General features: G+C 43.2%; 2 protein-coding genes across 12 annotated transcripts in view; one reads left to right on the top strand and one right to left on the bottom strand.

The window, feature by feature from the left end:
* The window catches only part of map2k4b (mitogen-activated protein kinase kinase 4b), a 32852-nt gene that overhangs the window by 6471 nt on the left and 2062 nt on the right, over nucleotides 1–24319 (top strand). For 3 of the 6 annotated variants that reach the window (XM_031324014.2, XM_036000990.1, XM_031324015.2), the window contains 11 exons: nucleotides 4–106; nucleotides 908–1082; nucleotides 1199–1318; nucleotides 1403–1522; nucleotides 1605–1656; nucleotides 2386–2513; nucleotides 2895–2972; nucleotides 4092–4240; nucleotides 4701–4746; nucleotides 5411–5511; nucleotides 6376–7352. In XM_031324014.2, the coding sequence (XP_031179874.1) occupies nucleotides 4–106; nucleotides 908–1082; nucleotides 1199–1318; nucleotides 1403–1522; nucleotides 1605–1656; nucleotides 2386–2513; nucleotides 2895–2972; nucleotides 4092–4240; nucleotides 4701–4746; nucleotides 5411–5511; nucleotides 6376–6457 (1154 nt within the window). In that variant the 3' untranslated portion in view covers nucleotides 6458–7352. Of the gene's footprint in view, nucleotides 1–3; nucleotides 107–907; nucleotides 1083–1198; nucleotides 1319–1402; nucleotides 1523–1604; nucleotides 1657–2385; nucleotides 2514–2894; nucleotides 2973–4091; nucleotides 4241–4700; nucleotides 4747–5410; nucleotides 5781–6375; nucleotides 7353–24319 lie in introns of those variants that run through there. The other 3 variants (XR_004897285.1, XM_031324016.2, XM_031324017.2) reach the window with 3 other exon arrangements.
* myocd (myocardin) overlaps nucleotides 8125–24319 on the bottom strand; it is a 149706-nt gene continuing 133511 nt past the window's right edge. For 3 of the 6 annotated variants that reach the window (XM_031323995.2, XM_031323997.2, XM_031323999.2), the window contains 10 exons: nucleotides 17850–18034; nucleotides 15955–16059; nucleotides 15545–15855; nucleotides 15020–15176; nucleotides 14414–14932; nucleotides 13821–14324; nucleotides 12060–12200; nucleotides 11640–11768; nucleotides 10687–10744; nucleotides 8125–10569 (listed from right to left, as the gene is read on the bottom strand). In XM_031323995.2, coding sequence (XP_031179855.1) covers nucleotides 9968–10569; nucleotides 10687–10744; nucleotides 11640–11768; nucleotides 12060–12200; nucleotides 13821–14324; nucleotides 14414–14932; nucleotides 15020–15176; nucleotides 15545–15855; nucleotides 15955–16059; nucleotides 17850–18034 — 2711 coding nt within the window. In that variant the 3' untranslated portion in view covers nucleotides 8125–9967. The remainder of the gene's footprint in view (nucleotides 10570–10686; nucleotides 10745–11639; nucleotides 11769–12059; nucleotides 12201–13820; nucleotides 14325–14413; nucleotides 14933–15019; nucleotides 15177–15544; nucleotides 15856–15954; nucleotides 16060–17849; nucleotides 18035–24319) is intronic. The other 3 variants (XM_031323996.2, XM_031323998.2, XM_031324001.2) reach the window with 3 other exon arrangements.

Raw genomic sequence — 24319 nt, 5'->3', positions numbered from 1 at the left:
CAGGTAAACGTAAAGCTCTGAAGCTGAATTTCGCCAACCCTCCAGTGAAACCAGCCTCCAGGCTCCCGCTCCATCCACCGCCTCCCTCTTTCCAGAACCCTCACATGTGAGTAGAGACAGCTGCTGACGGGCCAGTACTGTGTGAGATCATACATGTATGGATCATACATCAGCAGGTCCTAGGTTTCACACATTGCTGAAAGTCATATTCTAAAGTTACAGCTGGCTCCCAATGCAGCAGCACAACTGTGTTAAAAAAGGGTTCTAACAATGTGTTAACAGGATGATATTAGATATTGCTATTATATAGATATCTTTGTTTGTGTAAACAGAGAAGGAAAAAAAATGATTGATATAAAAAGGTAGTTTGTAACTACTGTACATCGCCATTCGTGAGCATCATCGGCAGCGATATCCACTGCTGCAGACTCAAACATGTATGGCCTGATGGTGGGTTGAAATGGTTTTTGGGGTGGTTGGATGCAGGAAGTGATCCACAGCAGCTTACCCCATTGGCCAGTTTCAGCCTGCCTTTGCACTTTCAATCGGCTCCCTACCAAAGTCCACTCCCATCAAAGAGTCCAGTCGAACGCCACTCCATGGAACCATTAAATGTTTCACGTTCACAGAGAAGCTTGAGACTACTGATTCAATATTTATCATATCATGTTCCCCTCAGGGCTCTTTCTCTACCTCCTCCTTCCTCTTCCTGTTTGAGGCTGTACGTTCCCTCATCCCTTCCTCTGTGCTCTGGGACAGGTTTTCCCCTCGTTGCTCATGGGAGAATGTTGCATCTCTGTAAATGATAGTGTGGTCTAGACCTGCTCCGTATGACAAGAGTCCTCAGATAACTGCAGCATGATTTGATGCTAGATAAATCAAATGTACTTGACTTGTGCGCCTCCAGAGAGCGTCTGCGGACACACAGTATCGAGTCGTCGGGGAAGCTGAAGATCTCTCCGGAGCAGCATTGTGACTTCACGGCGGAGGATCTGAGAGACCTCGGGGAGATCGGTCGCGGGGCGTACGGCTCCGTCAACAAGATGGTCCACAAACCCACGGGCCAGATCATGGCTGTCAAGGTACACACACACACACACACACACGCCTCTCATCCAGAGCAACATCCGTGCTATTTCCCTCAGTGCAGATTGACGTCTGGCACTAAGAACATCTGTGTGTGTGCTGTGTCTCTCAGAGGATTCGCTCCACTGTGGATGAGAAGGAGCAGAAGCAGCTGCTGATGGATCTGGACGTGGTCATGAGGAGCAGTGACTGTCCCTACATCGTTCAGTTCTACGGCGCTCTCTTCAGAGAGGTGTGAGATCATGCAGCAGCAGCTCGCTGATAGGCAGGGAGTGATCCCGCACACATCTCCTCATCCTCTGGCTCTTTGTTTCAGGGCGACTGCTGGATCTGTATGGAACTCATGGCTACCTCATTAGACAAATTCTACAAATATGTTTATTGTGCATTGGATGACGTCATTCCGGAGGAAATACTAGGCAAAATAACATTAGCGGTGAGTAGGCGATTCACTTTGTCTTCATACATTTTGATCGCATTGGAAACAGAAGTAATGTGTTTTATTTTGTCTCCAACAGACCGTTAAAGCACTGAACCACTTAAAAGAAAACTTGAAAATAATTCACAGAGGTAAGTCTTATTCCTCTCTTCATGGGTACCAAAGACGTCACTTCCGACATGTCACATTTGTGTCCCACACAGCATAGAGCTAGGCTACAATCATGGTAACATGCATCTAAATGAGACAGAAACACGTCAATATTTGAAAGAAAAAAAAATATATTTGTTATTGGTTGTGATCCATATTTATTACCTCCAAACTGTATTTTGTTCCATAAAATCTGCAAAGCATCTGCCCCAACTTACTTTTCCCGACATTTACATTCCCCCCCCCCATTTATCCCCATACACCGGAGATAGCCTAAAGGCTTTCAAGAGTATGATTCAATTTTAGTTATTGTATCAAATCAAACAGGAGTTATTTAAGGACACTTTACAGACCACACTCTATAATTTACAAAGACCCAACAATTCCCCCTCCCCCAATAGCAGAAACCTCAGACAGACCCTGGATCTTGGTGGGGGGCCATCTGCAGGGCATAGCAGGGCGTAGCAGGCCATAGCAGGGCATAGCAGGGGTAGTAGGGCGGAGCAGGGCAGAGGAAGGCATACAGTTATGAATAGTTATCATCATAGAGCCATAATGTTGAATTAAAAGGTAGCACCCTTTGTACAAAAATGACATGATCGTCATTTTTCTATCAACCTTTTAATATAGGTATTTAATGTCCAAATCAAAAGATTTCTACATTCCAAACCTTGGATCAATGCAGTTTGTTTCTCTTTCTGTCATTTCAGACATCAAACCTTCCAACATTCTCATGGACCGAGCGGGGAACATCAAGCTGTGTGACTTTGGCATCAGCGGTCAGCTGGTGGACTCCATCGCTAAGACCCGGGACGCCGGCTGCCGGCCTTACATGGCGGTGAGGACACAGCCGCTCTGAAAGGGAATGAAACCCATTCAGGGAAATAAATGTATCTCTTTCTGCACGTCATGGTGTATTAACGGTTCATTTAAATCACAAGGCCAGGTAGACAGATATACACATGAAAAGAAACAAGCTCACTGGTCTTAGGTGGTCTCGACTACAACACTGCTGAATGCTCCCAGTCTGATAAACACTCAAGCTTCAGCAGATCCAAGGCTCTGACCTTCGACAAGCCCCATGACAGCAGCAGTATCTCCGTGGTTCTGTATTAAATGATGAAATTATTGTGTGTGTGTGTGTGTGTGTGTGTGTGTGTGTGTGTGTGTGTGTGTGTGTGTGTGTGTGTGTGTGTGTGTGTGTGTGTGTGTGTTTCAGCCTGAGAGGATCGACCCCAGCGCGTCCAGACAAGGCTACGACGTGCGCTCTGATGTCTGGAGCCTGGGAATCACTCTGGTAAGACAGGGAGAATGCTCAGCTTTAACTCTGTGTGTGTGTGTGTGTGTGCATTGCAATAGTCCCTCTGATCCTTCTCACAGCTGCTTGCTGATACACCAGATGTTGTTGTGATCAGTGAGGAGTCCAGTGAGGTGTTCATTTTAGGGCCCTGACCAACCCGATAATCGACCGTCGGACAGTCTGGCGAGGTCGGTGACTCGAGTCTGTTCGGTGTGTCCCGTGCCGTCATCCGTCGGAGGAGCTGTCTGCCTTTATTTTGGCCGACCCGACATACTCAGTCGGAGACAGGGCAGTCGGGACTCACCTGGAAATGGCGAGCGGATGAGCCTCTCAAAATCGGACGAAAATCGACTTGGTCGATCTGAAATGAAAACAGATTCATCAACTGCATGGCCTATTTCTCGCTTAAAATGTTTTCAGAAACTATTGAACTATTTTAGTACAATATGAGATTGTATTCTGAACAAGCCGCCATGACAGTCTGGCTGTGAATTTCCAGAGGAAAAAAGACCCACGTGACGCGTTCGTCCAGTCAGCTGCTGGTTTTCATTTTCTGGGAAACAATACAGAGAAGCGGCGCCTGCTGCTATGGAGACGTATTACGTTTCGTGCACGCGCAGAGCGTACGCTCAAGTCGGCGCGGTCGGCCATCTGGTTGGTGTGTAACAGCTCTTAGAGGCTGCATGCACCTTTGATCCTAGCATGGAGGAAGCTTTCTTTGGTCATTAAATACCAACCACTCCTAAACACCATCTCAGGGCATTGGGCTATAGGTGCCCACTATTTGTTTTCATATTTGGCAGTTTAGGACACACACATAGGCTTGTTGTAAGAGGGCTTCATCAGCTTGGGATGCCCAAAAAGAGGGCTAAACGGCTAGCAGAGTACTGTGCTCTGTCTGCTCTCATAGGCAGCTGCCATATATGGTGAAGACGCTGTTACTTCTACCCTTAAGAACAGAGGGGTATGCTTAATAGTATGAATAGTATGCTAATGGCCCTTGATTTTTGTATATGTTTTTAAATGCATCTATAATATGTATGTCCCTGTAAATTGTTCACTTCAAGTGGACATAAATAAATTGTGAAAATGTGCGTGGGTGTGTGTTGCTTTCAGTACGAGCTGGCCACAGGACGGTTCCCGTACCCAAAGTGGAACAGCGTGTTTGATCAGCTGACTCAGGTGGTGAAAGGTGAGCCTCCGCAGCTCAGCAGCTCTGAGGAACGCCAGTTCTCCCCCAAGTTCATCAGCTGTGTCAACCTTTGGTAGGCGCACACACACACACACACACACACACACACACACACACACACACACACACACACACACACACACACACACACACACGTTTGTTTGTCCGTCATTGACATAATGCATTCCCTAGCCCCTTACCCTAACCTTAACCATCACAACTAAATGCCTAACCTTAACCCTTACCCTCACCCTAACCATAACCTAATTCTAACCCTAATCCTAAAACCAAGTCTTAACCCTCAAACAGCCCTTTAACCTTGTGGGGTCCAGCAATTTGGGCCCCACAAGGCTGTGCAGACCCCACAAGTATACTGTATTCCCCGGTTTTTGGACCCCACGAATATAGTAAAACAAGCACACACACACATACACATACACACCACACACACACCACACTCTCTCTTTGTGGAGCAGAGTGAACACCTTTTCCCCGTGCTGATAGACATTGTTTGTCTCTGTCTTTCTGTCCAGCCTTACCAAGGATGAATCCAAACGGCCAAAGTACAAGGAGCTTCTGGTAAGTTCTCTAGCTTTTACACCCACATCAAGAGCACGTGTACTGAGTGTTATTGTCTGCTGCACATGTGGAGGTGTATCACAGTTTTCTGCATGTTATACTTCACACATAGTCACCAGTTAAAGAAACTGACACTTCAATCACACATGTGTGTTTGTCAGTGTTACAAATCTGTTCCTGTACTCAGGAGACGTTTGAACTGTTAGAGCTGCCCTACCTAAGTATTTCATAGTGCAGTTCTCATGAGCTCCAGAAGAAGAAGAAGACACTTTATTGATCCCGCAATGGGGAAATGACATTTTGTCACTCTGTTGTGTGAGCCTTCAGCCTCTAAAGAACAGTTTACTTTGTCAGCTGCTTTAAATGATTATTACTGTCACCGTGTGTACTGCACGTGTAAATGTCTGACTAACACATTGGCCATAATCTATGTGCTATTATATATTATAGTGTTGTTTTATCAGCCAAGCCCACAACATCAGTGCCCATTGAAAATGAAGTAAGGGTCAACATATTCTGAAATATTTATTTTTTCTATTTCTTACTTTTTTTCTAACTTTTTGGCTTGCTCTAAAATGTGCGTTGATGTTGAATACACAGAAGTGTTAATCTCAGGAGGAGTTTTCATCCCCTCAGCCTGAAGCTCACTGTGTCTCTCTTCCAGAAACATCCCTTCATTCTGATGTATGAAGAGCGTTTCGTGGACGTCGCCAGTTACGTATGTCGCATCCTGGATCAGATCCCCGCCTCGCCCATCTCGCCTATGTACGTGGACTGACGGAGTTAGGTTGTGTGCGTGTGCGTGTGTAAGTGAGAGTGTGAGTGTTACGTAGTATCAGCTGTTTATTCACACGTTCCAAAGAACAAAGGTTGCCCGGTGCAATGACATGAATATTGTTAAGCAAACCTCACTTTACAGTCAATTTTAAAATATCGTCAGCCAGAAGACAAATGCAATGCATCTTTTTATGTGGGGAGTATACATACATGCACGTGTATATATAGTGTGTGTATATATATATATATGTGTGTATATATATATATATATATATACGTACAGTTGAATCTACCAAAAAAAATGTATGAACAAAACTAGCCACCTAATAGATTTTGTTGAGGTGTAAGATGTATGCTGATTGGCCGACTGTCTAAACACACACACATACACACACACACACACACACACATATACACACACACACATACACACACACACACACACACACACACACACACACACAGTTTTGTTGTGTGCACATTCATCACATGGTGAAGTGTTTGTCTCTTGAGAGCTCGTGGATTCGGTAGCGTGGCATTACTTCTTCTGTCTGTGTGTCCTGACACGTGACGGGGACATTTACATTTCTTACATCCAATGTTAGCCACGGCCCATGTCTCATCGTTAGGTTTCAGTCGCAGAGCTGAGCGTCTGGCTTTCTAAAGCCAGAAGATCATTTAACAAGTCTAATTGGCTTGTGGTTTCAGATGTTTAGCTCTGTCTCTTAAACCAAATGACACCACATCAGGTGCACAAACTGGGCTGGTTCAATGCTTCATTGCCTGATGTGAAGTTCTTCACTGATGTAAATGTGTGTGTGTATAGTCCATCTGCTGTGCTGTCCCTGGCAGGCTCTGCTTGGCAGCTGAGGATCAGATCGCTTGGTGCACAATGAGTCCTGCTGCTCCTCAGCAGCCCGCCACAGCACTCTGACCACAGACAGGCCCAATGGGACATCGTTAAAAATCCTGGCAAGGGTTTCCTGTCGACAACCCACAAATGCTGCTAAATGACATAATGTCCACTTTTGTACCAACCACACCCCTGCCAGCAGAGGACGAGGATCTGTCCTCACATGGTCCCAGCATGTTCCTCCGGGACTCGCCACGTCTCTCTGGCTCGCACTGATGATGATGGAATGTGTCCCACGCCAAACCATATACCAAACTCGGGATGCATCTCCATAGTCTAACAGCCGCTCCCTCACCTGTCTTCCTTCACCAGGCGACGCCGCAACTCAGACTACCAAAATGCAGTGGCTGCCGCCGCTGCTCCCTCCATCACACAGTTAGCTACTTAACCAATGTCTGAATGGATGGTGGTCCTTCCACACTGGGCAATGTAGAGACTTGTAATGTCATAAATGAATTTAGTGGTAAGGATGGCAATATTTATATTTTAATGTAACACTGAATATTGCCAGCCTTATCTGTTAACCGCGTAAACTAATAACGTAAGTAAAGTTCATTTCATGCAACACAGCCTATAATAAGCAAAGAGGTATACAGAGACTTAAGTCAGCTGTTGACTTTCTCAAAATCAGTTGGAGGACATTTCTGAGTCTGTTGGAGTTGATCACCTTTGCTGTTTGGCTTTACATTTAGTTTCATTACATTAAAGGAATTGCCGTACTTAAAGGGCCACTCCAGCCATTTTAGTATTGTACTTTCATAAAGTTGAGAGTCTTGCAAGAGACAGATTTAAAAAAAGCAATGCAGCAAAGGCTCAAATGTCCTGATTTTAGTCCTTCATATGGGGTAAGCTTAAAAAAACAATGACAAATAATTTTTTTCAGACTCGACAAGCTCCTCCAAAGCCACAGAAGACCTTATACAAGGCTGAATAGTAGAGCTGGGTATCAGTAAACGGTTTGGGCCCAGATCTAGAATTAAAAGACTATTTGTTTGGTTTTGCTCGCAGCCAATCACCACACACGTTTTAATTTAATGCGACATGTGATTGGCCCACCACCACAGCAGCTACAACCCATACAGTCTGTGGTGTGGTGCAACTGACGGATGAGTATCAAATGAAATAAACAAAAAGCTTTCAAATGAGGTACTCTGTTGGTAGCGGTATCACTTTAAGGCTAATGTTTGAAACGATACCCAGCCCTACTGAATAGTACTCCTGATGACCAGTACATTGACACATATAGAATGTGCTGGAGTTCCCCTTTTCATTTAAAATTCTATGACATAGGCCTCTACAGATGTCAGCCGTGTTGGAAATTGTCCACCGTCATCAGGATGTGTTGAATGCTTGTGGCTTATTCTGGGGGGTCAAACATTACCAGCAAGCCATTCTTCTCTCTGTTGGTTTCTATCTGTAATGTGAAATGGTGCAAAGCCCTAAGAAACAGTCTCTCATGGGATACATTTCCAGGAAGCTACCTTACCACTGGTGAATATCAACCTCCAGGGTACATGTTGTATAAATTGCAATTTACTAGAATGTTCATATTAGATTATAAGATATTAAGGGCAATGAATATTATATTGTATCTTTATCGAAGGGTTACAAATAAAGTTCCCGTTTAAAACCTGGATTGTGTGCTTCTTGTGAATTGGACATGAATAAAACAGCAACGGCACAAACGATTTGGCTGTGATAAGTTTATTGCTCTTCTTTCTGTCGTATACAGGATCAAGCAGTACAATAGTAAGGCAAGTCAGTGGCCAAGCACCATGGAAGCTCCTGTCAGATGTGTGTGCTTTCCTGATTAGGGAAAGGATTGCAAAATGAACCCCACCAGATATAAAAGCCAGTAGATATTCTTACAACAGAAGGTGAAGAATACCAGCTTTGTCATATATTCAAGATGGACATTCATAGCCTACATGTAACCATAGTACCCATTAACAAGTGCAACACTTCATAAGTAACCGGAACAAAGCAATACTTGGTCTAAACAGAACACAGTGAAGAAATGTATTGGCCAAGGCACTTGAAGCAAAGGTTTGACATTTTGGGAAGTCTATTTCTTTGCTTTCTTGCCGATAGATGAGAAGATAGATTATGGTATCCATCGTCTTGTGTGAAAAAAACAATTACCGACCAAACTAAAAGCCTTACGGGGTTGGGAGTGTGACCTTGTCTCATCAGTGTAACTGAATGTGCTGGCTCTGTTAACATGCAGTATTCACAGTTAAGATCTGAATTTAGTACATTTTCCTATTCACAAGTGCTAATAATGTCCACTTCATAGGGTTCTTTAAAGAAGTGATTTAAGAAAGCATGGCTTTTCCAATTGGCTCCTTCACTTTGTGTCACATTTTTAAGAGAATTGATTTACTAAGAAATGTCCGTGGTCCAAATGGCAGCAGTCTATTAGAAAGGAATGTCAGTATAAATACAGGATAAATATAAAAACACTTTAAATAACTGTGGGCTGCAAATAGAAAGGGTGAAATTTGTAAGGACAAAGAACTACTTAGTGGGGAAAAAATAGAGATGAAGTTGTAATTTCTATTAACATTTGTCTGAAAAATTGATGTTGACTTATGTTGGAGCTTTCTATATTAATATCTGTCAACAGCTTCCAGGAAATAGCAAATTCATAATACAATGTGAAGGGGGAACTGGTAAAACAAATAGTAATACAAAGCTGTTGCAAAAAAGGCAGTTTGTCTGCCCATTAAACCAATAAGACCAAAGATTCTCCAAAATGTCATTGTGTTGATAAATAAGCCACATAGTGAAAAAAATACTTGTACAAAAACGGAATGACAACCATTTCTACACACGTATCCTAAGCTCAAGCAAACGTGGCCGTGTGTGTTCAGCGTTGTGCACAGTGGGATAGTTCCATCACCTGATTAACTGATTACATAATGCACTTGATTTGTGGTTTGCATCTTCTCCCACACCCCCGACGTCCTCTTGTCTCTGCCAGTACAGATAGTTAGGATATTTACAAAATGGCCGTACTAAGCAATCCAATTCACCTTGTAATTCCTTTAGTTTTTTTTCCAGTAGAACAAACACAGACTCAGAAAATATACAATGATTGTCCAAATTTGTCTTCAAGTCTAGGGGGGAGCGTAACACTGATAGTTGCATAAGGTGTTGGTATAAAGCACTGTATTCATGTCATCATTACCTAGGGAAGCCTTCATGTGTCCACTGTCACACTTACTTGGCAGCTGTGCGCATCGTTGTCCAAAAAGGACACAGATTATGTCAAAAAGCCCTTAGTCTTTGGATTCTGGGGGTGATGACAACACAAGGACCTCAAAATATAATTCTGTAGCCATCAATCTTTGAATAATGGTCTACTTAATGTCACATCCCACTTATAACAAGAGGCACATGCTGGCACTTGGACTGAAGCTGTTCAGGGTAGAAGTCACTGGTTCTTTGGCATGTGGCAGCGGTCCGTACAGCTACTTGTAGCTGGTGTCTTGTGTTTGACGGTGGATGGCGAGCACTGCGCTTGAGCTTTCACCAGTGCTCCAGGTGAAGGTCCATGGCAGAGTTCAAGTTAATGTCTGTGACATCCAGGAACTCTGTGTTGAAGATGCTGGGCCCACTGGGCGGAGCCGTACTAAAGGCCGTGGCCGAGCTGGGGGGCGTCAGGTCCAGCCACTCCATGGTCTCCCACGGCGTCTCGCTGAATGCCATGCTGACCATCCCCTGAACCTCGGACATGCTGGACCCCTTGGTGCTGATGGGCGACAGAGGCCTGTCCATCAGATCTCTGTTGGTCAGAAGTTTGTCCTGTTGGAGATGGTGAGGGTGGCGGTGGTGGTACCCCTCGCCGTCTCTGTTCCCGTCCTCTTCCTGGCCCCCGTCCTCGCTGGCCATTTTAAGAAGAGCCACCTCCGCTCCCCGGCCAATCGGACCTCCCAGCAGATTCTCCAGGTGGCTCTCAGTGATGTGATTAGCCGAGTGGTCGTAAGGGAACTGGGTGGGGGACAGGTGTTCGTAGTGTCTGTGGAACCTGGGGACGAGGAGGCCGGGACACCCTGGGGACACAGTAATGTGAGGCACAACTTTGGTTACAGAGGCCCTCTCCCTCTCTTCTCTGGCGTTAGCTGGCATCTCTTGGAGAGAAAGAGGAGAGGAGGGAGGGTCACAGCAGGTCCTGGACCATACCAGTGGGATGTCAAACCATCCTGCAGCTGCAGCGCTAGCTACGCTAACTTTATATGTCACCTTACCTCCACTCTCTATGAGCACATCCAGAAGTTCGTCCATCTGCTGACTTCTGGTCAGTTGCTGTAACAGTAATAAGAAAGTGATTCTTTTAATCGATTGAACAACGTTTCAACGAGGAAAAATGTAATCCAGTTATATTAAAGGATTCTACATGAAAAATATGCAAGCTTTAAGCAGTCTACAAAGACTTGCAGGATAGAGTTTTGGTGAGACAAACTTTTCTTGGAGACAGATCAGTTTATTGGTCAAGATGAAACAGATTAAGGCCAAAGAGACAAACTTTCTCTACAAACAAAACTACATTTCCATCCATTGTATCTCAATACCCGTACGGATTAAACCAAAACCAGCTTCCTACCTACCAAAAGTAGCATAAACCTAGCTACCGCTATACCACTTTCTTTCTGCTCAATGTTAGCATTTCTAGATTAGCTATCAAGCTAGAAGCCTTAGTTTTGTTTAAATCCAATAAGAATACATTGACCATGATGTTTTAAATAAACTCTTAAAACATTTTTGATAAGGATTCCTTTCCTTTTTTAATTAATTGTGACGGAGATACATACTGAGGACGTTTAAAGTATGAAAATACTCTTTGTGCTCTCTGTTGGACAAACATAGAGACACTGTTTCTAAATGGCGTCACACTTATATGACCCTTCTGTCCTGCCGCTGATTTATCCGCTGTAGCAGCTTCAACTCACTGCCTTCAAAAAACGTTTGTACAACTCAAAAAGCCATCTGCTTCAGACTTGGTAAAGGGTGGAAAGTGAGTGAGTGAGTGAGTGAGTGAACAAAGCAACGGATGAATAAATGAGGAACAACACAGGCGATGGACTGAAAGAGACAAAAAGGAGGAGACAAGAGGGAAAGTGGAATTAGAGCAACGCCGATAGGTCAAATAAATCTCTGGCCAGCCATTATCTACTGAACTTTAGCATGAATTTCAGTTTACCTGCTTCACTGCATCCTCATAGCATGGGGGCTGTCTTAAGTCTGATGCATCTGAATCTGAGCTACTGAAGGCAGGGGGAGGGACCTGGCACTTTTGGCCAACATGCCGAGGAGAGGGCACTACTGACATCTATATGAAACATAGGTGAGAAGTGACAATTGCCCACCCATTAGAAACGGGGATCTTACCAAATGTGAGTGTGTTGCACCAAAAAGAACTATAATTCAGGCCCTTGTGATCGAATAATCTCATCACGTTACACATGGAATATGTGATGGAAACAGATATGACCTCAAAACAAAGACAATTACACAGAGACAGATCACACATGAATAGAAAAGAGACAAATGGTTACGTGAGTGTGAGGTGGTTCAGATGAAGTAATACTGCAAATGCTCCTCATATTGACACAATGCTTACCTTTGGTTGCACGTTGTGGTGCTCAGGCTTGGCTGAGCCGCTGTGGCCACAGTCAGTCGGGTTGGGAAAGACTCCCTGAAGGCTTCTCTGCTCAGCAGGATAAGAACAGTTCACCGCCTGGCTGCCATTCTTCTGCTGCATCTGTCGTCATGGAAACACGTCTGTTAGAAAACTTCATTTACGAGAGATCATAGACATGAATGCAACATCAGAGATACAGTGGCCATTCGTATGTTCCACAGGATGACTTCCTCTAGCACCATCGTCTGGTCAAAATGTTCATTTATCCAATACGACCAAATGGGCTGCCAGTGGCTCAGTCCGTAGGGACCGGATGGTCACCGGTTCAAGTCCCAGTGTGGACCAAGTACGGAGTGTGGACTGGTAGCTGGAGAGGTGCCAGTTCACCTCCTGGGCACTGCGACATGCCCTTGAGCAAGGCACCGAACCCCGACTGCTCGGCCTGATGTTTATACTTGTGCGTTGGTGTGCGCGTCAATCTCTTTAAGAGTGTATGTGTCTCTGTGTGTGTGTGTGTGTGTGTGTGTGTGTGTGTGTGTGTGCGTGTGTGTGTGTGGGGAGTGTGTGGTAGAGCGAGTGAGAGAGTGACGCTGATTAGCTTCAGAGCGAGTAGTGACTCTGGAGTCATAGTGAGAGAAACAAAGTGTCTTCCCTGTTCTTTCTGACCACGGTGGGAAATCTGGAGCAGGAAAAGTTAACCCTCTCCTTGATTTCATGTTGTTTATGGAGGAAATGAGTCGGGGGGGAAAATGCAACGCTACCAAGCCACGGCCGAGCGACGTGCGCAGTGCATGTATAGGTCCTGTTTGTGCACGTGTGTGTATTTCGGGCCTGTGTGTAATGTGTAACACCAACAGAGTGTAAAAATATAATTTTCCCTTGCAGGATTAATAAAGTATGTCGTCTTCTTCAAATGCCAGAAAAAGGTTAGCGTGCTAGCAAACTTTTGCTAATTAGCCCCAAACAGAAAGTAGAGCTGAGGCTGTTGGGAATGTGGCAAACATAGTTCGCCTCATTATACTGATGAAACAGAAGACAGCGAGTAACAGGGAGGCTGCTTCCCAGCACCAATGGTCATACTCATATGTATGTTAACAATGGCATATGCAGGGATATTTCAGGGTTTCTGCACGTTTCACCAAGTCAAATTTAAGACTTTTTAAGTCCTTATTAAGACCATTGTCAATGAAATTTAAGACTTATATCAGGACATCAAAAACGAAGTCAGATGTTAGAGTCAGGAAACATTGTCTGAAACAGTTCCCTGATTTCCTCATTGGCATTATAGGGCTGGTGTCTAGATTGGCTGCAGTATAAGATGCATGTTGATCTTATTTGTACTCATAATACATCAAATTATATTTGGACTAGCCACAGAAAGAACTACAACACCACGCAATTAAAATAAAAACATTCTAAAGCGCTGCAGGAACATTTCAATGAGCATTAGAGGTAGTGTTACATAGACGTAGCAAAATTAAGACCTGTTTAAAATGATTTTTAAGGCATAAAATTTAGATTTTGAAATTTTAAGACCTCGCAAAACCTTGTATTTGGAAAATACTTGTGTTATATATACATGCTTAGTAAATGGGCTCTTTGGTGTAGCCTCACGGAGCCACTAGCATGGCTGGAGAACCTTCATCCTCCCTCACTTTAGTCAGAAAAGAACAAAAGAACAACCCACATTACCAACAGAACATTTTGGGAATGATCCTTCTGTTGTTCAGGACATCATACCTGCATGTTGCGTGCTCTGTTGTTGCCCGGGGGATGGGGGTGGGGGTGGAGATGACTGCAGCCGTCTCTTCCCAGCGGAGGTGACAGCAGGTAGGGGTTATTAGGAGACGAAGGCTGGGGGCTACCAGAAGGCTTCCCGATGGGGGAGTCTCGAGGGGAGCACTGGGGACTGAGGAAAGCGGACATTGTGGAGGGGCTGCCAGAGGACCTGTCCATACAGTGAGGCCCACCGGGGCCCCCCATGTTGGAGAGGGGGTTGTTGCAGTGTCCCATATCCTCCATGCAACTGCCAGGAGAGCTCTTCAGCTGTTTGGGAGAGGACAGAGGGCAGCTGGAGGACAAGGACATGGGCTCCTGCTTGATAGTCACCCCGAAGAAATGCTGGCCCATCATGGCTGGGGGCGACTGGTGGAGCATGGTGGGGTGTGATGGAGGGGGGGCGGGGTTCTGTGTTGCTCCATAGCAGCGTTTCCTCTTGTGCAGCTGCATCCTCAGCTCCTCAACCTAGCAAGCAGAAGTCAATTTTTGTTCCTGTAAAGACATTCCTACTACACCCGGTGATATTTTCATATTTCTCTCTACTAATCACTCACCTGTCTCTGCTCCTGGTGCAGCTTCCACGTCAGCTCCTCAATCACCTTCTGCTTTTCCACCAGCATCTTATCTTTTTCGGCTTCCACGCCATCCAAACCTCCACCCTCCCCCGCCCTGGGCCCTCCCCCACCCGGGCCGTCCTCCATGCTGAGCTGGGCCGGAGATGGCTGCAGGGCGAACTGCGTTGGCGAGGACATGGGCACGTCGCTGAAGCTGTCGGGGAGGGAGCCGCTGAGGGACAACTCCGAGGAGGCTGGAGAGATGGGGGGGGTGGAGGAGGTGCTGGGGTAAGGGTAGTAGCCGCCCTGGGACAGAGCGCTGGAGGAGGACGGGGACTGGTAGGAGGACAGGGATCCTGTGGGGGTGACAGGGAAGATCACTGTGGTGATGTCAGAGGAGCCCGAGGGCGAAGAGCCAGCGTTGGAGTCCCTGAAGGGTCCGAGTCGCTCGACGAGGGCCGTCTTGGTGCCGGAGACGGGCATGCCGCGGATCCGCAGGTGCTGCCGCAGCTCTGAGACCTGACAGAGCAAAATAAGACATGGTTACATCTCTGCTACAGTCTCTCCAGGACAGGGTCCAGTTTCAGTTGACTTTGTAACACCTACTTTTAGGTCATCCAGATTAGCTGGCAGGGGCCCAGGTTTGACCAGCGAGATGCTGCTTTGGTTGGCATACGTGTTCTTGACTGGGGAGGGCGAGCTGCTGTTGGCTCGGCCTGATGGAGCGCTGGAGCTACAAACTGACAGTTGCTCACTGGCTCCTCTACAATGTGGATGAGTCACAGAAAAGTCAAAATGGTAGAAACTTTCTAATAAGGCACACTTTATAAATATGTTGTAACATATGACTTTGTTAATGGTGAATGTGTCTTCTTAGTAATGCTTCATAGCTTAGCTAGCCTCAAACTAGAAGGTACTAACTTACTGATTGTTAAGTTTAGCTGATTGTGTCGTGACCCTTATTAAATACTTACTAACATAAGAAGGTTTTTCATTTTCTAATCGGCCACCAAGTTCACAGTTTAAATATTAGTAAGGCATTAATAAAGGGTAATGAGTATACTTTGTAATAAACTAAAAAGGACTATGCCTAATAATGATCTATGTTGCATTAGTTGCAATGGGACTCACTTCTGGGTTTGGGTGGGTGGGTGAGGCTGGTAGCTGAAAGAGGGCTGCCGCTGCTGGGCCTGGGCAGTGTGTGTGTGCTGCTGCGACTGCAGCGACTGTGGATGTGTGTGAGCATGTTTCTGCTGGCTGAGGATCTGCAACTGCAGGAAGAGCTGCTGTTGCTGCAGGAGGCGGGCGTAGGCCGAGTCCATGGGCGGAGGGGACTTCTCTGCCTTTTGGTCCGGAGGAATGTACTGGTGGTACTTGAGCTTCTTCACCTTTGGCTTCACATCTTTGGGCTTCTTGTGTCGGTTCTTGTCTGAAGTCTTTGACTGTTGAGAGGACGGAGGGTGAGAGAGTATGAGGATCTTCCCTAGGTAAGTCAAGGAGAGAAACTTTATCACAAAGTCAATTAATTAAGTGTGGCTGACCTTGACAATAGCAGGAACAGGTATTGGGGGAGTGGCCTGGCTGTTGTTGGCACCAGACTGCCCTTCATCCTGGCTTTGATCCGAGGGCTCTTGGGTCACACCTCCCTGTTCACAGATCACAACAACACAGTGTCCACGTCAACAGATTAGCTTCTAGGAGTAGTAGTAGGAGTTCTGAGTGTACACAACGGGCCTTTTGGAGATGTTAGCGGTGGTTCTGTGACGGCAGGTTTTACTTTAGTTGCATTGATTGCATTGGAAAGTCGGTAGCCATGCTAGCAGCTCTGTGTGGCTCCACATGGTCACAGCAATGCTTTGAACATCAGCATGCTAACATGCTGATGCCGTTTCACTCTCTTGGTGTTAGAATGGTAACATTTGCTAATCACCACTAAACACACAAAATGGTGGGAATGCATTTAGTTTTCCTCTGCATGCTTCATTTGGTAAAAGGGTGTGTTTTACTGACCAAAAATACTAAACACAGTAGACCTATGTCATTAAAGTGAATACAAGTAGGTAGCAGTGGTTGTGCTTTACTCTGGTGACATTGTTGCCTTAGATTGATGATTTCAGTCTGAATCTTCACCTGCCCGCAATCTAGAGTTTAGATTCTCTGCCCGAGCCCATGCCCGAACCGGGCCCGACATTTTATGCTGCTATGATCGGGCCAGGCCGAGCCCTTAAATAAGCATTTGTGTTTTTTTAATCATTACTTTATTAGCCTTATTCGGTGGGGAGCAAGCTATGCCTCTCCAGCTTCTAAACTGTGATACATCGCGTCTCCCCCCTCTGCAGCACTGTTGTCGGCCAGTGCTTCAGCATGCAGACCGTGGCGAAGGACAGTATGAATTAGGTGATCGAGACAAGAAAGTCTCCTATATGGTTCCAGGGCTTTGATTATGTTGCTGCCTTGATCTGTTACCCACGCTATTCGGCTGAGGGCCGAGTTTTTTTTTTTATGTTTCTTCATTCGGATCCATTTGCGATCCATTCCATTCTGAATAAACAAACAGCAAAGTTTACATGCTTCGTCCTTGTTGCATTAACGATATTTATTAAGATAATTCTAAAAGGATTTCTGTAGTTCAAACAACTCAGAATTGTAGTTGAGAACGTCAGTTATAACGGCCCACGTATTAAAAAATTGTCGGGTTTAAATCGGGCTCGGGCTCATAATTACAGTTAATGTGTCGGGCCGGGCCGGGCTCGGACACAACGTGCATGGGCTCGGGTAGGGTCGGGCTAAATTTTTTTGGGCCCGATCTAAGCTCTACCGCAATCCTATTTTCTCTGTCAGCGCTATCAAGTTAAACTGAGAAGGCGTGGGGACTGCGTGTAACCCAAATGGAATAATTAGACCCGAAAATGCAAAAAGGGTTCCAAAAAGGCCAAAACAGGAATTTCCAGTTGTTGACTCAGAGCTGATGATTCAGTTTCAGAGTCAGAAGTCTGACAGAAAGAAAAAAAAAAACCCTGTTCTGGCATGAGTTTCTATCAAGTGACCGTTGGCGAGCGTTGGAATGAGGTCATCATGAGGGAAAAGGTAAGCAGTCAGGAAGTAACGGCTGCTGTGCCGGGCTCACAGTCCAACAGTGAGTGGAGGTGCAGTTCACCATGCCACCAGCAGAGGGCAGAAGAAGTAAAGCAGGGGCAACAGCTGCCAGAGGGACCGCTCTGTCACAGGGCAAGACTCAGATGAGGAAAAAGAAAGGGAGGGAGAGGGAGAGAGAGGGAGGGGAGGTGGGGAGGGAGGAAGGGAGAGGAGTGTTACCTGTCGTGGTCTGGTGAGGGCAGGTGAGGAGGAAGAGGAGGGAGGGAGGGAGAGAGAGAGAGTAAGGGAGGGACGGAGGGAGAGAGAGAGGGAGGGAGGGAGGGAGGGAGAGGAGGGTTACCTGTTGTGGGCTGATGAGGGCAGGTGAGGAGGAAGAGGAGGGCGTACTGCCGACAGCCTCCGATGAAGGGCAGGCCGAGCCCTGCGACTCGTCACTGTGGTGCTGCTCTGGAGACAGACTCTCACTGCTGCTGTCCTCCTCAAACGCATACGAGTCCTCCTGCTTGGGGAACTTGCCCTGGTTTACTGTGAGAAGAGCAGAAGGTCAGTCAGAACGCTTTACCTCGATGTGACAGTGCCAACAGAGCATGCTTTTAAATGATAAGTCTAGGTTCATACAACTAGGGTCTTATTTTAGGGGTTCAACCATCATTTCTATTGATTATGATGACACTGTCCGCGACAAATTTACTGCTGAGATCTGTGAACACAGCAGCGACAGTGTGATGGAGCAGGAACCAGAGCAGCAAGTTAGAAACGAGGCCAGAAGTCTCTCCACATGGTCTAAACCACTTCATGTGGAGGTCAAACTTTAAGTGAGCAGTGAGCACATCCAAAATGTCCCTAATGATCCCTAAATGAGCACACAACTACCATAACACTCCCATAAACCAGAGTGGCCAAAACTATGAAAGTCAGACCAAGCTCAAGGCTGGATTAGCAGCCAGGTGAAGGGTTATAATAATAAAGGCTGGATGTGTAAATCATTGAGGGTGTTTAACAGAACTCTGACAGGCCATGTCATTGAGCCCAGCCAGTTCTAATGAGAGCCATTAATACATTGATCTGGCCGATAATAGGTCGGCCCTGGTTGCTCATGTATCATGATGTAACAGCAACTTTTATTTTCACTCAGAGTTAAAGCAGCACAGATAGGACCTGCCTGCCTCATGAACTTCAACACAACTGGCACCAAAGCACAATTCTGATGATGTCACGGTTGAAGTGGGCGAGGCTTGGTCATAAACTAGAAAATGCATTTCCTGCAGAAAATGCTTGTGAATGCTGAAAAGCTAAATTGCTAAAGCTAAACTGGATTTCTGGCATAATTGGGTAAGAAGAAGGTGAAGTAGTGAGAATAGTTGAAAAAGTGGCAATGGGTTCAATTAGTATGAATTTCATTGAAATGTTAAATAGTACCAATAACGTATCAAACAAAAGTGGAATACTGGATGTTTTTTTTTTGTTACTACACTGAATCGCTGGTTAAAATGTGTAATAAGGTGAAGTTGTAGGGATATGTTGAAAAGTGGAAATGGTTATAATCAATAAGAATGTCTTAAAAAAGCCAAATAATACCAATATTGTATGAAAAGTCATGAGTGATAATTAAGTCATAATTTTTTCTACATAATATAGTGTCACTTTTCTATGTCGAAAAAAGTCATGGTATAGTACGTCGAAAAAAGTAATAGTATATTATGTCGAAAGAAGTCATAGTATTGTATGTTGACTAAAGTGACAAAAAAGTCATAGTATAGTAATGACTGCAGGGGGGACTTCCTTTGACACACTGAGCTCCTCTCTCCTCTCTCTTTCCATCTGTGTGCATTCATGTCCCAGAAATGCTTGTTACTAACTTATCTCCGGGGAGCTTATTCCCCTGAGTCCTTATGTTTTCTCGCATCGCAGTTTTCCTTGGATTAGGGTGGCACCTAAATCATGGTTGCAGCTGCTGCTGTGGTCCTGCTCCGCGCCCTGCTATGCCCTGCTATGCCCTGCTACACCCTGCAGTGCCCTGAACTACTACAACTAATATTTATAGTCATACAGTAGTTGCATTAACTTTATTGTTACTATAATTGCCACTGTTCATTATACCCCCAACCGGCACCAGCAGACGCCCGCCCAGCAAGAGCTTGGGTCTGTCCGAGGTTTCTGCCTAAAATGAAGTTTTTCCTCACCACTCGAGGTTTCTTCCTAAAAGGAAGTTTTCCTCACCATTCAAGGTTTCTTCCTAAAAGGAAGTTTTTCCTTGCCACTGTTGCACTAAATGCTTGCTCTTGGGGGAATTATTGGAATTGTTGGGTCTTTGTAAATTATAGACATATATTATGTGGTCTATTATAAATACACAAATAATCTACTTTATCTGTAGTTAAGTAAGTAAGTAAGTAAGTATGTAAGTGTCTTGAGATAACTGTTGCTATGATTTGATACTATAAATAAAATTGAATTGAATTACTTTATGTCGAACAAAGTCATAGTATAGTAAGTCGAAAAAAGTGATACAAAAGTCATGGTATAGTATGTCGAAAAAAGTCACAAAAAAGTCATAGTGTAGTATGTCGAAAGAAATCATTGTTTAGTGTGACAAAAAAAGTGATAAATAAGTCATAGTATGTCGAAAAATGTCCTGGATAGTATGTCCAAAAAAGTGATAAAAAGTCATTATTATTATACATATTATTATAATAGTATGTGGTGATATAAACCCTCCACCTAGTCCGGGGTCTTCCCCGAGGCTTCCAGCCAGCTGGACATGCCTGGAACTCCTCCCTAGGGAGGCACCCAGGGGGCACCTTACCAGATGCCCGAACCACCTCAACTGGCTCCTTTCGACACAAAGGAGCAGTGGCTCTACTCCGAGCTCCTCACAGATGACTGTGCTTCTCACCCTATCTCTAAGGGAGACGCCAGCCACCCTCCTGAGGAAACCCATTTTGGCCGCTTGTACCCTGGATCTCGTTCTTTCGGTCATGACCCAGCCTTCATGACCATAGGTGAGGGTAGGAACGAAAACTGACCGGTAGATCAAGAGCTTTGCTTTCTGGCTCACCTCTCTTTTCGTCACAACGGTGTGATAAATTGAATGTAATACTGCCCCTGCTGCGCCAATTCTCCAACCAATCATGATCGTCAAGGTAGCTTACCACTCACTTGGTAGAGTGTGTACCATTAAGGCATGTATCATGTTTTGTTGTCATTTGAGTGTAAAACGTGTAAAGATATGATGTTGATCTAGTGAACAATCAATCCTTGCATCCGTAGCTTTTGCATGCATTTAAAATAAATTGACATATCCCACTTGGTTTGTTAGATTTCAAGAGAGGAAAACTATCCAGAAGACATGCCAGTGAAGATGACAAGAGGGGGAAAATGAAGTCTTCAGTGGAAAGAGAGAAGAAAACTCAGACTCTCAAACTCAGAATCAAATGAAAACCTTGTTTACATTTTGAATATGTGTGCATAACAGAAGGTTGTCATGAAGATTTACATTTATCAAGTGTTAGTTAAGGTGTATATGTTTTCAACTTTACAATAAGTCTCACAAAGATAATTTATAACTGTTTAGTTATGGTTTAGTAATGCTTATTCAGTATTATTATACATTTATCAAGTGTTAGTTAAGGTGCATATGTTCTTGACTTTACAATAAGGCTCACAAAGAGCATTAATAACTGTTTAGTTATGGTTTAGTAATGCTTATTCAGTATTATTATACATTTATCAAGTGTTAGTTAAAGTGCATATGTTCTCAACTTTACAAAAAGGCTCACAAAGAGGATTAATAACTGTTTAGTTATGGTTTAGTAATGCTTATTCAGTATTATTATACATTTATCAATTGATAGTTAAGGTGTTCTCAACTTTACAATAAGGCTATCAAAGAGCATTAATAACTGTTTAGTTATGGTTTAGTAATGTTTATTCATTATTGTTATACATTAATTAAGTGTTAGTTAAGGTGCATATGTTCTCAACTTTACAATAAGGCTATCAAAAGCATTAATAACTTTAGTTATGGTTCAGTAATGCTTATTCTGTATTTTTATACATTAATTAAGTGTTAGTTAAGGTGCATATGTTCTCAACTTTACCATAAGGCTATCAAAGAGCATTAATAACTGTTTAGTTATGGTTTAGTAATGCTTATTCAGTATTATTATACATTTATCAAGTGTTAGTTAAGGTGCATATGTTTTCAACTTTACAATAAGGTTATCAAAGAGCATTAAAAACTGTTTAGTTTGGTTTAGTAATACTTATTCAATATTATACATTAATCAAGTGACCAGTTATGGTTAGGTAATGATTATATAGCATGCACAATAATTTATATAGGTTGGGCTTTAAGTTAATGTCTACATGAAGACAAAAGAACAAGCAAACCTCTGCATGGAGACTATGGAGTCTTTTCACTGATCTCACCCTCTACCAAAAGTAAGTCATATGTTGGAGGATGGACAAATATAGTGGACAAAAGTATGTGGACAACCATAACCCGTAAATAAACAATAAAAACAGTTTTCTCATAATGAGATGGCTTGGCTGTGAACCTTAAGACATACATGCTATCAAACATCTTTATCAACCACCTAGTAATATTAGGAAATACCTTAATTAACATCAACTAAGGGTTTACTTGTTATCAAGAGATGTTTGTTAACATTTACCTAATGTTTAATATTGTATGCTTAACTGTTAGCGATGCTTATTACTGTAATAACTAATGTAAATAACATCTTGCAAACCATTAAACAATGAATCAATCAATACCTTAGTTATTATTAACAACATTTGTAAATGATAGACACTTTAGTTAGCCGTTATTTCCAGTTTAGGCCTTTTAGTACATTAACTAATGTTAAAATATACACCTTAGTTAACTGTTGTTAATAGTTAGTTAAGGCTTGTTACTGCATTAACTAATGGTAAAATGACACATTATTTAACTGTTATTAACAGTTAGTCAAGGCATTAACAAATGGTAAATAGACGCCTTAGTTAACTGTTACTAACAGTTTGTCCAGGCTTTTTACTATATTAACTAATAGTAAAATAGACACCTTAGTTAACTGTTATTAACTGTTAGTCAAGGCTTAATATTGCATTTCCTAATGATATAATATACACCTTAATTAACTGTTATTAACAGTTAGTCAAGGCTTCTTACTGCATTAACTAATGGTAAAATAGACACCTTACTTAACTGAGATTAAAAGTTAGATAAGGCATTAACTAATGGTAAATAATGCATCAATTAATTTAGTTAACATGAACAAACATGAGCATTGTTAATAAATGTTTATTAGACAACTTATTTAACTATAATTAACGGTTAATTAATGCTTATTAATGCATTAAGTAATGCTAATTGATGTACCCTTATTGTAAAGTGTTACCAAAAAATTTAATTTAATGCTTTTGTATTCCTGAAAAATAAATAAAAAATACATGTTCTAATTTTTTCTTTCTGTGACGATGTTCCTGTATTTACCTAATTTTGCTCTGCTAGCAAGCTACGCGGATACCTTATGTGTCTAGAACCAACCTACCGCGCCAGCAACGCAATTACACTCCGAGGTGTTATTTGGGGTTTAAAACCTAAAAAGAAACAGACCATAATCAGGTTGGAACTCATGACCATTGGGGTCTTCCAACCAGCATTACATCACAATGAGCCATCTTATCGTACACTGACCATTTTTTCGAGCATATTTGACTTCTTCATTTTGGGTTTTAAACATTAAAATTCAATGTGCCTCACCCACAACCTACAATCCTCAGGCAGATTACCAGGTATTTATCGTACTGAGCTATCATGTCACACTATAATATGTCGAAAAAAGTCATAAAAAAGTCATAGTATGTCAAAAAAGGTCATGAAAAAGTCATAGTATAATATGTCAAAGAAAGTCTGGAAGAACATGCAAACCCCACACAAGAAGGCCTATGCCAGACTGGGGATTGAACCAATGCCCACACACCAGTGTTGATTTGCAGCAATGCTGACCACTGAGAACTAAAAAGTTGTGGTTTAGTATTTCGAAAATATCCACAGTATAGTATGTCGAAAAAAGTGATAAAAAGTCATAGTATAGTCTGTTGAAAAAAGTCATAGTATAGTGTGTTGAAAAAAGTCATAGTATAGTATGTCGAAGTGATAAAAAAGTCATGGTATAGTATGTCAAAAAAGTGATAAAAAAGGACTGGGGATCGAACCAAGGGTCCCACTGCAGTGTCTATCTGCAGCAGTGCTAACCACTAAGCCACCAATAATAATAAAACAATCAATAGTACTATGACGAAAAAAGTCATAAAAAAAATCCCAATATAGTATGTCAAAGAAAGTCTGGAAGAACATGCAAACTTGACACAAAAAGGACTATGCTGGATTGGGGATCGCACCAAAGGTCCAATGCACTGTCTTTCTGCAGCAGTGCTGACCACTGAGCCACCGTGCAACCAAATAATATGGTTGAAAACAGTAATTAAAACAGTATGTCAAAAAAAGCCATTAAAAAGTCACAGTATTGTATGTTGACAAAATTCGTAATATAGTATGTCAAAAAAGTGATAGTATAGTTTAACGAAAAAAGTCATAGTATAGAATATTGAAAAAGTAATAGTATAGTATATTGAAAAAGTAATAGTATAGTATATTGAAAATAGTCATAGTATAGAATGTTGAAAAAATTATAAAAAAAATAAGCTCACCTGGCGTGCGCCCAATGTACAGAGGCTCAGTAATTGCCGCAACGGCTGCCTGTTAAATTCCGAACTCTTGCCCTTTCTGCATGTCATTCT

The sequence above is a fragment of the Sander lucioperca genome, chromosome 5 (genome assembly GCF_008315115.2).
Source record: "Sander lucioperca isolate FBNREF2018 chromosome 5, SLUC_FBN_1.2, whole genome shotgun sequence".
NCBI lineage: Eukaryota > Metazoa > Chordata > Actinopteri > Perciformes > Percidae > Sander > Sander lucioperca.
This window is presented reverse-complemented; position numbering and strand designations above follow the sequence as displayed.